Raw genomic sequence first — 19875 nt, 5'->3', positions numbered from 1 at the left:
CAGCCTTCAGGTAGTGTAGCCACTAACACGTGGACAGACTGTCAGGCTTAGAGGGTGAAAAGGTTGGTGTGAAGGTTGGTGCCTCTGACCCCGTGCTTTTCCCCTTTGTCTCACTGCCTATTTCTCCGTCTCTAAAAGGGGACCAGCATCCCTGTTCAAACTGAGACTTGAGTCCAAAGGAGAGTGGATGTGAGAGCCCCTGGGACCCAGCGCAGGGTTAGGCACTGAGGCCTGGCTCGCCTTCACGACAGATGTTTTCATTTGCTGAAGGAATGCTTGTTGAGCATAACTTACGTGCAGGCACAGGTTAGGTGCTGGGGAGACTAGCCCCATGGGCCTTAGTAGTTTAGCGAGGGGCAGAGAAGAGTGGTGAGAATGGGCCTTCCAATAGGGATGACCGAATCTAGTTGGGAAATTTCTAGTTTTATCCTTTTAGCAGTCCTGGAATTTGACATATATATATGTGAGTTGCGTCTGTAAAGTGGAGATAATACGAGAAGGAGAGAGAATGACTTGCCTGAAGTCACAGAATTACCAGCTGCAATAGGAATTTGTGTCCTGACTCCCACCTGGTTTGGAAAGTATAATATTAGGAAGAGGAATTCTTTTGTGGAGTAGTTGAGAGTTTTCCTTTGAAAACTCTCCAGAGCCGCTGCTCTGGTTCTCTAGGAACCTGGAATATTTTTGTAGCATTTGCACCCAGATGACTCTAAGGAAGCCATGAGGTGAGAGCTACAAAGTTTTCCTGTCTTACGGCTTTTCAGCTCACCCCACTCCAGCCCAAACTTGCAGAACAGTGTCCTTGTTTGCATGCGTGGCCAGCATGGGTTCTTCTGGGTGACTGCCAGCGTCACTGCACCACCCCTGAGGAGCTGTGGGGCTTTCCTCTGCACCCCCATCTCCAGTCTGGAAAAGGAGCGTCTTCACATCTTCCGTCCTGCTTCACACAGCTTACCTCACTCCTTCAGCGACTCTTTGTGGGATGGCTCACCTTTAGTGACCACCCCTTGGATTTGCTGTCATGCTTTGAGCACTCGGCAGGCGCTCCCTCTGCCTTCTGTGGATTTTTGATCTGTTTGCCTTCATATATGACTGGATCACAAACCATTTGTGTCCAGGGACCTGGACACTCACATCCTGTTTATTTTCTGGTGGCACTGAGCACTTGTCCCACACTCGGTCTGCTTGTGTGGAAGAGCTGGCAGGTTTTTTGTAGCTGCACGGGCCTTCTCGATGGTCCTGACGAAGGTGCGTTACTGCTGGCATGACACGGTATCAGGTACCAAGACATGGTGGCGTCCAGATTTGCTGATTTCCGGTTTCTGATCTTGTGCTCTGGGGCTTGGGAGAACCCTACTATTTAATGCTCTGCCCTCCCATTACGCCTGCTTTTCTGAGGAGGTATTGGGCACGGTTCATTTCTGTCACATTAAATGAGAAGCCTGAAAACCTCGGGGAGTGGCTGTGTCTGCAGCCGGCTTGGGTCCAGAAACATGAGTGCCTGAGGTTCAGCGGGCACTGGCTTCATGAGCTTTGGGCCTTTCCCTTCACTTAATCATCATTTATGGTGTGACTCACAGAGAAATAATCACTGCCTTTGGCTAAAGAAGCTTTTTTTTTTTTTTTTTTTTTTTTTTAAGCAGAACCGGAACAGAATTGGGAAGCCGTCGTGGAAGGCAGCCAGAAGGAAGCAAAAAAGAAGCATTTCTTCATTAATATCTGCCATAGAGTGCTGCAGGAAGGCCGGGCGAGAGGCTGTCCTGAAGATGGTGCTGTGTGCTCTGTTGGTAAGTGATGCCAGCGCCACGACCTGGGGACCAGTTCTCCTGAAGGAACTGGCTGCATCCAGTGAGTTAGAAAAGCTCCCTGTGGTTTATCTCAGCCTCCACAATCTGGGGCCAGCATGTAAAGGATGGTTAAAGAAAAACAATGACCCAAATGGAACTGCTTGGTGCGGTTTGGAAACAAGAACGCAGGGGCCGGAAGTTGGCCACAGCCATCTGTCATTGGCAAATGCCATGACTGGGAACGGGAGGAACCGTGTGGGAAAATACTTGGTTATGTATCTTCTCACTTTGGAACCTGAAGAATCACATTGCCGGAACTTGTGTAAAATTGACTTTAGTTTTTCAACACCTTTACCATCTGGAATTGTTCAAAAGTTGTGGTGTAAGGTGACTGGAATCTCATATTGTAGCCTTCGTGCCAGAGCGCCGTACCCCTAGGCTCCTTCGGCTGTAATTGTTGGTCTGTAGCTGACCTGCAGAAATATCTCAGTTGGATGAACATACGTAGCACGTTAGTTGTCACTGAAGGCTCACCTTGAAAATGACAGGCAGGGGTGAGTAAATAGAATCTGCTACAACCGTGAGATGGGAATTGTGAACCCAGGTTGAGTTTTAGGAACTACCCTAGTATTTGGAATTGATGGCGTGCCTTTCCAAGCAGTCCAGGCATGTCCATGCCTTTGTGTAAGAAGGATGTGGTGCCAAGTTTCAGGACTTGATAGTGAAAGTCAGCTGAACCAAGAATTCAGATGGTCGCCTTCTCAGCTTGCTGAACAAGTTTAGTTTCTGCTTTGTTCATGAGACACACTCTAGCCCCTTGGCTATGGTTTTAAAAGACCTGTATCTCAGGGGAGCTGAGGCCCCCCAAAATGGGGCAACAGTGGTACTTGACAGGATGCCATGCTTGCCTTTTTTCTTCCTGTGGCCACTGAGGATGTTGTTTATCATTCTTACATTTCCTGCTAAGCCTGGAGGTGGCCTTGGGCTTTTCAACATGGCTGCCACCAAGGTCAAACTTATTACTCAAGAAAAACCCATCGATCATTTGGTCCAGGCCACATGAGCTGAGAAAGGGGCCACGGCATACCTGCTGGGTCTTGGCTAATTTTTGGTACCTCTTTGTGTCATTATCAGTTTTAATCATATCTTCTGTTTTTTTCCCCCTTTCTTTTTTCCAGATAAGAGTGGAAGTAAAAACCTGGGCAAATTTATTTCTTCTCCCACAAAAGAGAAAGGAAACATTCAACTCTCTTATTCTGATGGTGATAGTTGCGGTGATGAAAAGAAAATACAAACTAATATAACACTTGTATGCAAGCCAGGTAAAAATTTTTTAAAAAAGAAGAAAAAGATGAAACGTGTGTGTGTGGCTTCTATCCACATTCTTCATTTCTCTATTTCTCATTGGCCACGGTCAAGGTGATGAGGTTGAAAGGAGTGGTGCCAAGCATTTCAGGTTTCAGAATCTTTAGTGGTGGTCATCTGGGTTTGATTCCCCACCCCCCGTCCCAAACCACTTGGTGTCCAAGGGGAGACATGTTGTAATTTTCCAAATGAGTCTTGGGTCTCAGTGCAGCTTCCTCTCCTTAGGATTGCTACAGAGTGACCAGGTGGCTGCTTAACTTCTTCCAAAGGGGGAAATCGTGAACGATTTAAAAATGCTGTCCATGACCTCACTATTAAGAGCTCACCACACGCTCTTCTTTACTTTCCTTTATCTATAGGTTTACTTTGTTTTTACAGGGTCAAAACCTACATGCATTCTTACATTTTTATGTTCCTCAAAATGTAGTATTTTCTGAGTACTCTTCTATGTTTCACAGTAGATTTACAATTTTTAGGGACTTCCTTGTTGGTAATGTTGATAAAGACTTGGGTTTCCTATTTTCAAACATTTTCCTTATTGTTGGATTAATAGCATGTTTCCAGCGTTGGTAATTGTGCTATCACATATCCTCTCCACATCCTGTTGAAATACTCCCTTTGGATAAATTCTCAGTTATGGGATAAGGTACAGGGCTAGGACTCTTTTTTTTGTTTAAATTAGGGTAAATATACATAATATAACATTTACCATTTTTAACAAATTGTCGTAAACCTCATATAACAGGAAATTCACCATTTTTAAGTGCACAGTTCAGTGGCCTTATGTACATACACGGTGTTGTGCAGCCATCCCCACCATCCAGCTCCAGAACTTGTTCGTCTCCCCACATGGAAACTCTGCAGCCATTGAACACTAACTCCCCGCTCCCTCCCCCGACCCTGGCAGCCACGCTGCTTTCTGCATCCGTAGTTTGCACTACTGCGGGAGCTCATGTATGTGGAATCATACAGTATTTGTAGGACACTTTGCAGAATAAGATTTTTCAGGGACAGTTAGTGATGGCTCTTTTCCTCCCCACTGACAGGTGATCTAGAAAGCGCTCCGGTGTTGAGGACCTCCAGCGATGACGGGTGCTTCTACGAGTTTGAGTGGCATACGGCCGCTGCCTGTGTGCTGTCCAGGACGGAGGGAGAGAACTGCACCGTCTTTGATTCTCAGGCGGGTGTGTATCTCAGCAGCTCCCTGGTGGCTTAGTGTCACCTGCATCTGCTTTTCTATAGGTGTTTTAGAGGTACCTACTTTAGAATTATAGTGTTACTGTTTGACCCAAATTCTGAAAATCTGACATTTGGGGCTTATTTGAGGTAATTAAAAGCCTTACGTTCATGGTTGAGGTAGGTTTGCTGGATATAAAACCTGAGGGTCCCAAGGAACTAAGTCATGTTTGAAAAGGCTTTTCGCGTGAGTTTCTGGCCAAGAAACTCACCTCAGAGAGACTTTTCTCAAAGGTCATTGTATTGTGGTTGTCCTGCTTTGAACGTACTAGTTGTGTATTTGACCAGCAGTTACAGGCTTTGAATAGAATTTTAAGGTTAACAGTGTAAAATGGTAATGAATCCATCTCCAAGGGACATGGCCAGAACCGTGGTTCTGGTGGCCCAAAGGGAAAAGCCTCTTTTCTGCCCTTTCGGTGCCCCTTCCACTGGGCAGTCTCTGGGAGGAATGTTTGTCCTTGAAGCTGTGAGCTGAGGTACCCTTTTTGACTGTGGTCGACTGACCTTCCATACTTGGATTGTTTTTACTCTTTCGCAGGGTTTTCTTTTGATTTGTCACCTCTCACAAAGAAAGATGGCTATAAGGTTGAGACAGAGAAGTATGACTTTTACATAAACGTTTGTGCTGCGGTGTCTGTGGACTCCTGTCAGCTGGGCTCGGGAGCCTGTCAGGTAGCAAAAAGGCAAGTCACCATTTTCAGTTACAGGTTTTCCCTTAGGGGTCTGTCGTATGCTAACAGGTATTTTATTCAGGAAGAGGTGTGATCACTGCTAACGCCATTGCTTTACAACGAGCGTCTAAACACTGACAAGAGCTGACCTAAAAACTGGAGGATGTTAGGAGTTTAATTTCCCAGAGAAGGTGCACACCCTTGGAAAAGAAGCATGAATTTACATAATACCTTACTTCTGTGTAGCTGGCACTTCTCAGGTGTTAGATATTTATGTACATATTTCGTTATTCAGTGTTATGTTAGTTCAAATGAAGTGAGCTGTAACCTTCAACCAGCTATGGGTTTGGGTTCTGGATTGGGGGTGGGGTTGTTGTCACACCCACTGTGCTTAGACGTTCTAACTCGGGATCAGGGTGGTCTGTGGGCCTGGGCCCTAGTTACAGCTGCTCCCGCACATGGCACATTGGCCCTTCCTCCAGCGTCACAACGTTGCAATGTTTTTGGTCTTTTCTGAGAGACATTTGTTTGTTTTAGTGATAAGAAGGCTTGGAACTTGGGACTGAGTAATGCTAAACTTTCATATTATGATGGGATGATCCAGTTGAATTACAAAGATGGTACGCCCTATAATAATGAAAAGCACACACCAAGAGCCACGCTGATCACCTTCCTTTGTGACCGAGATGCTGGAGTGGGTGTCCCTGAATATCAGGTAGGAATGTGTTGTGTGTGCTGACACCCTGACAGGGCAAAGAGGAGAGGACGTCAGGCTCACAAAGAAAGGCAGGGGAAGAGAAGAGGGGAATTACGACAGGGTGTGCAACTTTTCTAGGGTAAGATGAGGTATGACCATAGGTGGGCTATGAACTGGGGTGTTCTTCAGGGACGAGCCGTCAAGTTTCTGCTCCCCAGGAGCCTGCGTGGGTCTTTTATTTAGAAGCAGAGCTACTGTTAATCTGTTTTCCTGGCCAAATGATCATTTCTTGAGAATTTAATTAATCCTTTTAGATTTGCCAGGGTACATAGGCAGTATTCATTTTCTGAGCTGTTTCTTCAGTGGGCCATACTCGTCAGTGATGTCTACAATTCTGTTGGTTTTGGGTACAAAACACACAAAAGCATCAAAACCATCCCTCATTCCCACTTAACAGAAGCTAGATTTCCATCTTAATTTATTACTAGTCAATCTTCCATTTAAAAAAATGAAGGAAGGTGGGCGAAGTAAACTTTCTTTCCTGCAGTGTTTATTTGTAGAAAACGCTCCTGTCGTTTTTCAAATGCTACCTTTGTGTAACATTCCCTGTTCTCTTTGCCATCGCCCCGTTCCTCCTTGTCGTGCGATTAGGAGGAAGATAATTCTACCTACAACTTCCGGTGGTACACCAGCTACGCCTGCCCAGAGGAGCCCCTGGAGTGCGTGGTGACTGATCCCTCCACGATGGAGCAGTATGACCTCTCCAGGTGAGGCGGGGTCAGCCAGCCCTTGGCCTCAGCCCAGGTCCAATTAGTGCTGAGGCTGGTTAGACCTTGCTGGTGAATGTGTGAGTGAGTCGCGACAGGGAGTCCATTAGCTCTGGGGTGCAGGACCACGATGGGGAGTTTCAAGCAGAACGAATTCTAATAGTGGTCTGGTAGCCTTTGTGAGATCAGCCTGTTGTTGCCACTGCAAAGCCTCAGTCTTCAGCTGCGTCGTTCAGTGACTGTGCATCCGAAGGGGTGGGGGCAGTTCAGGGGGTGCTGCATTCTGCGCTTGGTGAAAGTCAAGTGTGCTCCTGGGTGGCACAAGTCATAACGAGCCAACCTCCGTGGGACGACTGGGAGGGCATGTGCCATTCTGTATTTCTCTCTAACTACTGGGAAATGAATTCCGCGGGCTTCCGAAACATACATTTTGCTTTGAAATTTTAGTCTAGCCAAATCCGAAGGTGGTCGTGGAGGAAACTGGTATGCCATGGACAACGCAGGAGAACGCAACACATGGAGGAAATACTACATAAATGTGTGTCGGCCTCTGAACCCCGTGCCGGGCTGTGATCGGTACGCCTCCGCTTGCCAGATGAAATATGAAAGTGGTCAGGTGAGTCTGCCTTGCTGGTCGTCCGGTTCTCCCTCCCGAGCACATGCCTCAGAGGGCAGACGTGGTTATTTCGGGACTCCCAGGTCAAAGGAGGCCTGGCTGCTGAAGTGGGGCCTCGGAGTAAACTCATCTGCCCCCCATGGCTGCGCTCGTATGGGAATCTGTTCAGATGTAAACCTTTAAAGAAGCCTTGGTGTTGGTGACCTCTGATCGCAGAACAGGGCAGAGGAAGCCTCTGATGGAGCGTCGATCTTGAATTCAAAGGCACCTTTGAGTGACCAGCAGACATCCATAAAGAACGGTGTCTGCTTCCAAAAGCTCTTGCTTCTGGCTAATTAGTGGGGAAACTGGCTCAGGAGAGCTGCTGTGGGTGAACTGGATCCAAGCATTAGCTCTGGCCTGCTCGGGGCGCTCATCGTCGATTGAGTTACTGCCAGAACTTTGATACGTTTCCGTGTGCTCCTTACACGGTGACTCTTAAAATAAAGAGGGATGTGTGCTTCTTTAAAAATAGCATGTTGGGAATGTGCTTTTCCTGGCGTCTGTTGCATGGCAGCTTGGAGGCGTCTTGAAGCTGGCACACACTCTGTTGGTTAAGAATTGCCTTCCCTGTTGATACATGGATGAGTGTGTGCATGCGCTCTTTGTGGGAGCAGTGGCCTCAGAGTACGGACGGGCTCATTCACAGATTCAGTATTTGCGAATTCATTTCTCACTAACACTTGTTACCCAAAATTAGTCCCCGCGGCTCTTTCACAGTCATTTGGGACATGCACAGAGTGGCCCAATGGGCATGTTCCCTGCTGAGGTGGAACAGGGTGATGCTCTGTATGCTTGTCTCATTCCTACTGAGATGACCAGAGGATGGGGCAGTGTGGGGCCAGAAGCTCCTGGCTCCGGGCCAGTTGGACGGGGTTTGAGTCCCACCTCTGATTCCTGTTAGAGGGGTGGCCTCGGACAAGTCATTTACCACACCCGAACCTCGTTTTCCCATTTATAAAATAAAGAAAATAGAACCTCTACAGCATGAGCTGTTTGGAGGATTTAAAATCATATTCTAAGTGAGACGCATAGACGTATGTATTTCCCCTGTATGTAAGAACAATGGTTCTGTGTTCACTAATTCAGCATTCGCAGCCACTTTATAGACCACAGCTACCGGGAGTAATGAGAATCAGCTGTATTAGTAATGAAGTCAGCTGTTTTCTCTTCAGAGGGGAACCTCACAGACATGTTTGTTTACAGGGTTCATTTTCCGAAGCAGTTTCCATCAGTAACTTGGGAATCGCCAAGACAGGCCCCACGGTGGAGGATAGCGGCAGCCTCCTTCTAGAGTATGTCAACGGCTCGGCCTGTACCACCAGTGATGGGAGGCGCACCACCTACACCACCAGGATCCATCTCGTCTGTTCCAGGGGCAGCATGGTAAGGCTGGGTTGTTCTGGGTTCTTTTGTGACCAAGTACCACCTGATGTGTCTCTTAACAGAGACCAATGAGTCTGGGCTGGGTAGAGGAGTTAGGTTGCACTTAATTCTGCTTTTGGGCAGCATGCGATGAGGCACAGAGCATGCAGTGGTGCTTTTGTGGCTGTACTTCCAGAAGTTGAAGCCAATTGCTGGTATTGTGACATAACACTATGCTGTTCCACAGACTTGAGTTTTGTCTCTGAGCTGGACAGGCACTGTCTCGCCTATTAGTTTTCGTGAGTTGGTGATCTGAGGATCATGGCAGCAGAATGGGTCTTAGAGATGGTTCATTCTCTAAGAGTTCACAGCTAAGGAAACTGAGGCTCGGTTCAGCTCAGGCCCATGGGCAGACAAGGAGGGATATATGTGCAGTTCATTGGCAAAACAGGCAGAAAAATTAAGGCCAGGAAATAAAAAGGTGATAGAGATTGCTTTTGGCTCTGAGTTCCTTAGCGGGGATAGAACAGAAGAGAAAAACTACAAATATACACGCTTTAGGGTCATTCTGTATAGTCCCAATTGCTTTTTTAGTAAAAACTATGGCAAAAAACATGCAACATAAAATTTACCATTATAACTATTTTTAGGGGTACAAGTCAGTGGTGTTAAGTTTATTCACAGTGTTGTGCGCCCATCACCAGTATCCATTTCCAAAACGGTATCATCCCAAACCCAGTTTCTATTTCACCTGGAGTTTGACATGTATACCTGGTGTCATGTTTTTCGAGTAATTGCCAAACTGTTAGATAAATGCAGAGTGGAGATACTGGAATCCATGTTTATTATCAAATTATTTTCAAGTCTGCCTTTCAAGGGTCTGTTACAGCTTCTTCTAGCTTCATTGTAATGGAATAGCAAATTGTATTCACTCCCCTCAGCTTACTTACATTCTTACTTACATACTTACATTCCAGTCGTCCTGCACAGCCCAAGTTCTCTACGTGGTTTGCCAGCACCTGATGTTTTCCAAGAGATAATTTCATTACAGCCAAGAAGGTGTGTCTGATAAGGAATGAAATTACCTGCTTGCTGAGCGCGAGGGCCCTTGTTGGGCAAGGAAGGGCTTCATACTCCTCGATTTCCCGGCCTTGGTTTCCCGTTTTCTTCCCTCAGTCTCAGGAAGGAGTCTGCTTGCCCAGCCGGGCCTCGCCACTCCCAGGGCATACCTGTATGTCCCCTCCTGGAACCTTGCCACCGCCCCTGACCCTGTCTGGTTTCTCGTTGCCATGGCAGTACGGGGCAATCCCAGCAAGTACTCGCAGATCCGTAGTTTTTCAGCTCTCCTGTGGCACCTAGTTTGGACAGTGTGTTTTCGTTTTCAGAGCAATTTCTCATGGTCATTGTATCTGTCAGCACGTGTACAGGGCCTGGTACGTACTGTGGGTCTAGGAGATAGTAGTGAGTAGAGAAGGTCACGTCCCCAGAGAGTTGTGCAAGTGTCAGAATTCTCACGGTTTAAGCTCACTTTTCACAACCATGCTGTGAGACAGAGGGACAGGTGTGTTTTTATTTTACTTTTGGAGATGTTAAGGTTGAGAGGGTGGGGGACTTCCAGGTCAGAGGGTGGTTGGTGGGTAAGGTGTGGGCTTGGGGTGCCTTTCCTTCCCCTGTGAGCCTGGGAAAGTGTCTCTACTTCTCTGTGCCTGGATGTTCTCATTTGTATACAGATGGTGGGTAATTATAGAATCTGGTTCATGCGGTCATGATGAGGCTCAGCTGAGACATGCTAATAAAACTCTCAGAGTAGTGCCTGGTGTGCGGTAAACTCTCTTAAAGCGGAGCTGCCGCTGCCCGGAATGCGGTGGTGCTATCATCGAAGGTAGTATGGCACGTGTTTGGGAACTTGCTATTGTAACACCCAGAGAAGTGCACAGGTTATAAATTACTAACAGTTGCGTGGATTTTTCACAAATTGAACACATCTGTCTGTTGTGTTACTCCACCTCCAGCATCCCCGCCCTCCAGAAATACAACCCTAGCAGCGGTACCCATGAGCCCCCTTTGAGCCCCCTTCCGGTCATGTCTCTCTCAGCCCCTGTCCTGACCTCGAACACCATGGGTCAGTTTTGCCTGTTTCTGAGCTTACATAGATGAAATCATACACACTGTATGTAGTCTTTTGTGTGTGGCTTCTTGCGTTGTACACTCTTGGTGGAGAGTGTTTTTCAAAACTTCAGTTTGGATCCCAGTTCTACCATTTACTGCTGGCATGATCTCAGGTAAATTTCTTTTTCCTTGCCCAACAAGGGCCCTCGCGCTCAGCAAGCATAAGAGAGAACATCTCCAGGCTAGGAATAATGAGGATGTTAAATTGTAATTAAATAATGCTCATTAAGCATCTAACATATTGACTGACTATATATAAAAAACTTTCGGGACAGTTGGGTTATTTTTATATATCGGCTAGAATTCTTTGGCTTAGATTGAGTTCCATTTTCTTAAGTTGACTCTTCTCTTGGATTAACCTTTCAGAATACCCATCCCATATTTTCTCTCATTTGGGAGTGTGTGGTCACTTTCCTGTGGAATACGGAAGCTGCCTGTCCCATCCAAATAACAACAGACACAGACCAGGTACGTGCGCCACCCGGGGGCCTCTCGCCGACATGTGCCTGCCACCCAGGCAGCCTGGCCGTGCACTCACCCCTTTTCTCGTGTTCCCAGTCTGTTACCAGCATCCCCATTTCCTCTGCGTTGACAGCAGGCGTCTGGAAGTCATCCTGCATTCCTCTCCCATGCCCGGCTCCCAGATCCTGGGATCAGAACTAGGACCTTCAGTTTTACTCCCCGATCACTGTAGATTCCTTCTTCTTTTCTTTGTCCCACTATCTGCTTGATGTGGTAGTGGCACCCCAGTGGGCTCTGGGGTTCTCCGTCACTGCAGAGATCTGAGTTATTAATATATTACTCCAACACCTGAAACATTCCTGTGCCCTGTCACCTGTAGGATACAGCCCATGTGTTTTAATGTGTTATTATCTTTAGGATACAGCCATCTGTTTAATGTGTCATCTATAGGATACAGCCTGTGTGTTCCAGTGTACCATCATCTGTAGCATACACCCATCTGTTTTGTTGTGATATTGTCTATCGGAGACATCCCATCTGTTTCAATGTGATACTCAAGGTGTTAACGCTCCGATTCCAGCCACTCTCCTACCATCTCTTCCTCGGGCATGTGCCTGCTGCCATCTGAGCTTGTCCACCCTTTGGCCCTCGCACTTGCTGTTGGCGTCTGTGAGCTCTTCTGCAGAGCATAGCAGCAGCTGCTCTGCACGGTGTCAGAGGGCAGCTCCCAAGGGCAGCTCCTGTTTCCATAGCACTGGGTGTGTGTCTTCATAATGCAACGGACAAGATGTGATAAAAATACGGCAAATGTTTAAATAAAAAAAGTTTACAGTAAAAGACACATTGCCATGAATCCCCCTCAAAATCCTCCCCCTCACTTCGAACACACTTATCCCATCGTTCTTGCCACTTGCTGAAGCAGCTCTGGAGTCCTCTTTTGTGAGTGTCTTTATCCTTCATCACTACAACGCTCTGTGTCACACATCGCTTCTGGTACGGCAATTTCTGTCAAATAAAAACATCACGATGTGTCCTCATCCACTTTATTTCCGGATCTGGCACTGTGCACCTTCTGGTTCTTCCTCAAAGTCAAAATGATTCAGGACGTGGGGGCAGCCACGACAAGGCAACTAAAGACACTCACGAAAGAGGACTTCCAGACTGCTTCAGAAAGTGGCAAGAACTGGGATAAGTGTGTTTGAAGCAAGGGGGAGTATCATGAGGGGGGTTAATGGCAGTGTGTCTTTTACTGTAATAAGCTTTTTAAAATTTAAACATTCATCATATTTTTTTGATCACACCTCGTATTTCCCTCCCTCCCTTTTAAAAATCTCCGCTAGGCAGCAGATCCTTTGAAGGCAGAGCCTAGGTCACCCAAAAGGATGGTCCTGGGCTCGCGGGTTCCCGGGAAGGCGGGGATGACGGGAGACTACCGCCCGTCCTCCGTCAGTGCTTTCTGGGGCTGTGGCTGCTGCTCCTTTCCCTGCATATGGAGGATGGGGCAGAAAACAGACAGGTCGGGTGTGGGGGGCGTTCATGACACCTAGAAGAGGAGACAGGACAGTGAGACACCTCATTGTCCTTCCCATCATTTCCTTTAAGTGCATACCTGAGACAGAAAACAGAACACTTAGATCACCTTCCTGAAGTGGATTTAAAAAAATTGCGTATGGGTCTCTTGTGGTTCCTAACTCTCCCCTCAGAGTTCAGCAGTGGTCTTAGTCAGGTAAATACAGCAGCCTTAAGAGCTTTTGGGTAAGTTTACTATCTGAGCCCGGTGTCATGCTTGGGCAAACTTCAGGGGCCCTCTCGGGAGGGCTGGTGAGTATGCCCGGGGCTGCTTTTCTCACAGGGGTTTAAGTCAGTGGAGAAGAGCGCGGTTTGCGACGTCACACGTACAGGTTTGGGAGGTGCTCTGTGTTTGCCGTGCTCTTCAGGACTTGGTTGATCGTGTCTCTTCCCTGCTTTGTTCCTGCAGGCCTGCTCTATAAGGGATCCTAACAGTGGGTTTGTGTTTGATCTTAATCCGCTAAACAGTTCCCAAGGCTACGTGGTCTCCGGCATCGGGAAGACCTTTGTGGTAAGTTATATGATGAACTCCAGTTTGCTTTGAAATGAGGATAGAGTGCATTAAAGTCACCAGCAGCTGGTGACTGGGGAGGTAGGTGTCCTTAGGAGTTGCCCAGGACGCTGGGATGGTAGCTCTCATCCAGGAGAAGACAAGAGAATCCAGATTTAAGGGGGAAATGAGGTAATGCCATCACCCCCATCCTGGTACAGTGCAAACACAAGGGAGTCATTCTTCAGAAAATCAGTTATGCCTGATGTTACTGTGTGTCTAGCACAGTGTTCCCTGGGCCAGCTGCCTTGGTATCGTCTGAACTTGTTAGAAACACAAGTTCCCATGGGGTGAGGCCAGCCCTCCAGGTGTTCCTGATGCCCACTGGAATGTGCGAGGAAGCAGTAATTATATTACTGTGAAAGGGGAATGAGCTGGATGGCTGTGTTCTAGAATCTTCTGACAGCACTGCCATCACAGATAGCTCTGATGGAGCAGCAAGGTTGAAAATCTCCATGTTAATGCCGTTGTGATACGAACTAAGCACCACTAGGAAGGGAGAAAGCTTAAAAAAAAATCCTTGTTTTGGTTTGTTTAAATTCTTACGGCAAAATCCACTTTGGAAGAGGAGAATAAGCTTTGAAAACAGGAAGTTAGGATGAGATTGTCTTATAAAAATTTGATGCGAGGGGAACTTGGTGGTTACAGCAAGTAGAGCAGCATACAGCTTGTCCCGCAGCCCAGGAAAACACCTGGATGGAGTGTGTCGCCCTGCAGCACTTGGGGTTGTTCCCCACGCTCCACTCCAAATTGCTACTATAGAGTTTGGTTTATACCAGGAGGTTTATAATAGTTTTGTTATGGGTGAGAGTGTATTTAGCTGCCTGTAAGACTGGGAGAGGCAAACCAGAACCTCTTTGGACCCCAGAGAGAATATTTTAGATAACATGAACCCCTAGAGAACATGCTAGAAGAGATGAACCCCGACTGCTTGGCATTGCACTAACTGGCCATTTCTTAAATAGGAGTCTTTAAGAAAAACACTTTCTATACGTAGTCGTTAATTTTGTATGTATTGTCCATCAACACTTAACAGATATAGAGAGGTCTTCCTATCTTCGTACCAAAGAGCATATTCTACTTCATTTTGGCAACGGCAGTGAATTTAACTGAGTTTAAATGGAATGATATCGACATCTTTAAGGAGGATGGGCATCACATCATACTCATTTTTAATTAACATGATTTCAACTATGTAAAGTTTAATATAACTTAAAATACTGTAAAATTGTGGCTTATGTATATCCTCTCGTATATGTTGCACTATTATCTGCAGTGTGTCTTTGTGCATTTAGAGATATAGTGTTACATAAATAAACACGTACTGAGCCCCAGCGGCAAATTATGGGCGTTTCCGTTGGGACTTTGATGGTTGCCTTTTGTATTTCTAGGACTTAAACTGCCCAAACATGGAAAGTTCGTAACTTGAATAGTAAATAACCACTGTGCGGCCTGGCAGGCTTTGAGTTGCTGGGCTCTTGTTTTGTGGTGAGTTCTGTAGCCTGAGTTGGTGTGTGTGGTTCTTACCGTTGGCCTACAGTTTAATGTGTGCGGCACGATGCCAGTCTGTGGGACTTTGCAAGGAAAGCCAGCTTCCGGCTGTGAGGCAGAAACCGAGACAAAAGATCTCAAGGATCTGAAGCCAGAAAGGCTGGTTGGACTCGAGAAAAGCCTCCAGCTGTCCACCGAGGGTTTTATAACTCTGACCTACGAAGGGTCCCACTCCGCTGCCAAAGGTGAGCCCAGAACCATGTTGATTTTGTAGCTAACAAGGGCCCTGGCTGTTCTGTGACTAAACCTTTGTGAGTGTGTAACGTAAGTGCCCTCTCAGTCCGCCGCCTCTGGCACAGTTGCACCAGCCTGACGCGTCCTCTTGAGCTGTCCCAGGTCCCTCAGGTGTGACCCTGTTGGCTCCCTTCTCCCAGGCGTCCTTCTCTCGTAGTCTCTTCCAGTTGTTCCTCTGACATGCAGTGTTTTCCCTTTTCCTGTTAATCCCTTTTCTTTCAGATACTGAAGAAATGATGGGTGACAGTAATAAAAATTATTTTGTTTTTTTCCTAAACTTTTTTTTCCTCCTCTTCTTTCAATCAGTCATCATTATATCTTTAAATACCATTTTGCTGCATTAAAGTTGTTAACATTTTCACTCTTTTCTGCAACTGGGTTGTACCGCAGAAACCTAGTGTCAAGCGCCAGGTCAAGTCAGAGACCTTTGGGAGGACGGTGGTGGCGGTGGCGGCACAGCTGCGCTCTGTTGAGTGCTTCCTGTGTGGGAATGCTGGGGGCCCGTTCGCCGGTGGATTCTCACCCAGTCTTGTGCCTCTTGCCCTCCCTGGTGCGCATGCCCTTCTGTTTAACCACCTCCTCACTTTACAAGAGACGAAGGCCCTGTGCTCATTGGTGCAGAGCCAAGGTTGGGATCCAGGTCTCTTGATTCTAATCCTGGCTGTGCCAGTTAGTGCAGGTGAGGAAACTGAGGCCCAAGGAGGTGCAGTAATTCACCCAGGGTCTCAGCGAGTAAGCAGCAGGGCTGAGATTTGAATCCACTTCTGCCTGGATTGTAACCTGTGCACCTCCCACTGCACCATGCTGAACCCAGGAGGGGGAGTCGTGTGATGTGGTGGCTGGAAATACAAATGCCGTTTTAGACGATGTCAACAGAAGTTAGTGTCTGGAAGGGAGTGGGTGATGGCTCTGCTCTCCTGGATTTGTGGCAGTCTTGTCATTGTTCCAGAGGTGGCCGTGAGGCTTGTTTCCAGTGGGAGCGTTGTCCTGGGCCTGCGCTGTGATTGCTGCTGTCTTACAGACTGGCCTTCTTCTTCCCCAGGGACCACCGATGCTTTTATCATCCGCTTCGTGTGCAATGATGACGTTTACCCAGGAACCCCCAAGTTTCTGCATCAAGACATTGCCTCGCGCGTGGGGATCCGAAACACTTTCTTTGAATTTGAAACTGCGTTGGCCTGCGTGCCTTCTCCAGTGGATTGCCAGGTCACGGGTATGGCCGGGAGGGCCAGGCACTGAGAGGCTGGTTAAAGTGTGTGAGTGTGTGTGCACGTGTGTGAGTGTGTGTGTGGTGTGTTTTATTTGACAGGCAGCATGCCATTTGTGTTACACGTTTTCTTTGATGCCTAAGAGTTAATGCTTCTGTTGAAGAGAATCTGGGTATCTAATTAATGGCTTTAAGCTCTATTTTGGGATCAGAAGCTGCTTAAGAACAGAGAAGAAAACGTGGGGGAGAAAGTCAAATACACTGTCAGAGCTCCTTATTTGAGGATGAAAAAAAGAAAAAGGCGGAAGCTGTGTGAGGTGTACCCCGGAGGCTGAACAGTGTCCCCAGGACCCCTCATTCTCTGTGGGTTGGCCCTGCATTTCCACATCGATGGTGCTTCATTATGCACGGCAGTCTTTGAGGGTCAGAGTGGGTGTAGTTTCTGTAGGGAAAGCCCCTGGCTTCCTGTGGATCTCCCCATTTCTGTTGTGAAGGTGAAGTTTGTGCACCATCGGTCTTCAGTTGGGGTGGAAAGGTGGTGTTCCAAAGCTAACAAGAAAGGCACACCCAGCGTGTTTGCACTGCATTTCAGACCTCGCTGGAAACGAGTACGATCTAAGTGGCCTAAGCAAAGTCAGGAAGCCTTGGACTGCTGTGGACACCTCGGCTGATGGAAGAAAGAGAACTTTCTATCTGAGTGTGTGCAACCCTCTCCCTTATATTCCTGGATGCCATGGTGAGTGGATAGCATTTGACCCAAGTTCCGTCGGCCTCCCCTCCCATCCTCTACCCCAAACGAATTTCCCGGCTCTTCCAGGCAGTGCCGTGGGGTCTTGCCTGGTGTCGGAAGACAGCAGCAGGAACCTGGGCGTCGTGCAGATCAGTCCTCAAGCCGCAGCTAATGGGTCCCTGAGCATTGTCTATGTCAACGGCGACAAGTGCGGAAACCAGCGCTTCTCCACCAGGATAACGCTCGAATGTGCTCACACCTTGGTGCGTGGGCGACGAGCTGTTCGTGTCTTGTCTTGTCTGCCTATTTCCCATGGCCCTCTGCTATCTGAATCTTCTGTCTAATTTAAAGCTTGCCTGTGTTTTCATGGGTTTTAGGTCATCAATAGGGTTTGACAAGAATGTACTATTTCCCCCCAGGTCTTACGTGGTTTGTAAGTGCTGTATATTTTTCTCGTGGTGGTTAAAAGTTGGATATGAATGTGGCTGTCATTTCACTGATTTTTTCTTTTTAAATAAATGAAAACAAAATAAACTGTTGGTTTTTACTATAGGGATCGCCAACATTTCAGCTTCTGGATGACTGTGAGTACGTGTTTGTCTGGAGGACGGTGGAAGCCTGCCCTGTTGTCAGAGCAGAAGGTAAGGCCCAGGGCCCAGCTCACTAACGGCTGTGAATGTATGAAGTCGCTGACATTCTAAACAGCACCTTAGATGTGAAACCCGGCAAAAATGGCCACACGTGTGATCACGAGACGCTTATTAGTGGACAGATAACTTTTTTTTACTATTATCGAGGGATTTTTATTTCAATTATAGTTAACATACAATGTTACATTAGTTTCAAGTGTAGCAATTAGACGTGGACGGATAATTTCTTATCCTTGAGTTTTTTATTGCACTACATCATTAACTTCACCAGTGATGTTTTGCTCATGTACCTGGATTGACAGGTCAGTGGATTCTCACACTGGATCACATTAACGTGGGGTTTTGTTTTGTTTTGTTTGACTAAGTGAATCTTTATCCTGTGACCAAGGCTTTCCTAGAAATCTGTTTGCCAGGCAAGTTGTATTTATGTATGTAACCAAAATGAGATCATGTGGAAATGACATTTAAGATAGCACTTGCCTGATTCAAAATTATGTAACTGTTCGCCTCAGAGCATGAATGCGTGTGTCAGTGCAATTGGCCTTCACCTCTCGTGTGTTCTTGAAGGAGACAACTGTGAGGTGAAAGATCCGAGGCACGGCAACTTGTATGACCTGAAGCCGCTTGCCCTAAATGACACTGTTGTGAGTGCCGGCGAGTACAACTACTACTTCCGGGTCTGTGGGAAGCTGTCTTCAGATGTCTGCTCAACCACTGACGCCTCCAGGGTGATCTCATCGTGTCAGGAAAAGCCGGGGCCACAGGGATTCCAAAGAGTGGCAGGTACCGTGAGTTTTCTTCTGCTCTTGTTGCAAAGCAGTGTGATTACGTATTTAAGATGTTACGCTGAAGAGTATATCTAATTCTTGGGCAGGAAGCATGACTGTTGTGTTTTCGTAAAATTGCGTATTAGTGATGTGATTTCTGACATTCTTAACCAGCATACATGCTGACGAGTGTTGTTAGCGTTCGTTTCATTCTTATTTAGCAATACCAGTTACTGATTCTAAGATCATATTTCTTTATTGCAACATTGGGACCCACTGAACTAGCCAGTAATGGGTGTTCAGAGGTAGTACTTTCTAGAATTGAGTCTAAGTAGACATGCTTAGCATGGGGTTGGGCTGTAAACCTTCTAGGGCTGGCTGTTGGTCGGCATGCTATTTCAATAGCTGGGCAAATGATAATAAGTTTAAGAACCTTTAAGAAAGATGTTCAGGTAGCTGCCGTGGTGAGTACGTGGGCCACCCTTAGGGGCCATGGAGAGGAAGTGACATCTGCATAGCTGATCAGGCGGAGGGGAGTCTGCATGTCATTCTTCCTGCGGTTAGTCTGTAATGTTGCAACTTTGAGAACAGCCTGGTGTTATTCTTCCTGCTGTGGAATGTGACGGGGAGCGGGTGGTACAGTCCTGGTAGGCCAGGCATACTTGGTCATCTGTTTATTCAGGGTGTGCGATGTAATGTGTCTGTTATGAAAAGCATGGTTACCTGGTGACTTCCTGAACCAATCCTTGTTTAATGAGCTGCTTCTTGAACAGGTCTCCTTAATCAGAAGCTGACTTATGAGAATGGGTTGTTGAAACTGAACTACACCGGGGGGGACATGTGCCATAAGGTGTACCAGCGCTCCACAACCATCTTTTTCTACTGCGACCGCAGCACCCAGAAGGTGAGGGCTCGGAGCCCGCAGGAAGTCTCTGGGGTGGTGGGGGGCCTAACTCACCCTCCCTGTTGCTATTATCTTTATAAAATGAATCTGCTCCTAGGTCTCATCAAATCTCCTGCTTACTTTAGTTTAAATGCATTATTTACAGAAAATATGTTGAGACCTTGATCCATTTGCATAGATTTTAATGAATGTAATCGTCCCTTACTAGTTTCATCTTTAAAAGTCAAAATATAAACTAACGGAAGTTTCTCGTGTCATGTGTTTGTCTCTGACTTTTCCAGCCGGTGTTTCTCAAGGAGACTTCAGATTGTTCCTACTTGTTCGAGTGGCGAACACAATATGCCTGCCCACCTTTTGACCTGACCGAATGTTCTTTCAAGTAAGTTAACGCACATGTTGTTACTGCTTTGGGACAGTCGAACACTTGATAGGATTTTGCTTTAATGGTTAATGGTATGGACGATGGGATTAGATTAGTCAGGTGATTTCTCTATGCCTTAACAGTAAAATGAGGAGTTGGATTAGGTTAACTCCCAAAA

At 46.9% G+C, this 19875-nt stretch overlaps 1 protein-coding gene across 2 annotated transcripts in view; it reads left to right on the top strand.

Moving 5' to 3' along the window:
- IGF2R (insulin like growth factor 2 receptor) overlaps positions 1-19875 on the top strand; it is a 100045-nt gene that overhangs the window by 50493 nt on the left and 29677 nt on the right. The window contains exons 12-29 of one of the 2 annotated variants that reach the window (XM_081044609.1): positions 1644-1787; positions 2966-3109; positions 4199-4336; positions 4927-5071; positions 5597-5774; positions 6408-6523; positions 6971-7139; positions 8385-8564; positions 11079-11180; positions 13153-13254; positions 14834-15029; positions 16121-16291; positions 16878-17021; positions 17103-17278; positions 17569-17656; positions 18233-18448; positions 19206-19336; positions 19618-19715. In XM_081044609.1, coding sequence (XP_080900735.1) covers positions 1644-1787; positions 2966-3109; positions 4199-4336; positions 4927-5071; positions 5597-5774; positions 6408-6523; positions 6971-7139; positions 8385-8564; positions 11079-11180; positions 13153-13254; positions 14834-15029; positions 16121-16291; positions 16878-17021; positions 17103-17278; positions 17569-17656; positions 18233-18448; positions 19206-19336; positions 19618-19715 — 2638 coding nt within the window. Of the gene's footprint in view, positions 1-1640; positions 1788-2965; positions 3110-4198; positions 4337-4926; positions 5072-5596; positions 5775-6407; positions 6524-6970; positions 7140-8384; positions 8565-11078; positions 11181-13152; positions 13255-14833; positions 15030-16120; positions 16292-16877; positions 17022-17102; positions 17279-17568; positions 17657-18232; positions 18449-19205; positions 19337-19617; positions 19716-19875 lie in introns of both variants that reach the window. The other variant, XM_081044608.1, reaches the window with a different exon arrangement.

Source organism: Rhinolophus hipposideros, assembly GCF_964194185.1.
Source record: "Rhinolophus hipposideros genome assembly, chromosome: 3".
NCBI lineage: Eukaryota > Metazoa > Chordata > Mammalia > Chiroptera > Rhinolophidae > Rhinolophus > Rhinolophus hipposideros.
This window is presented reverse-complemented; position numbering and strand designations above follow the sequence as displayed.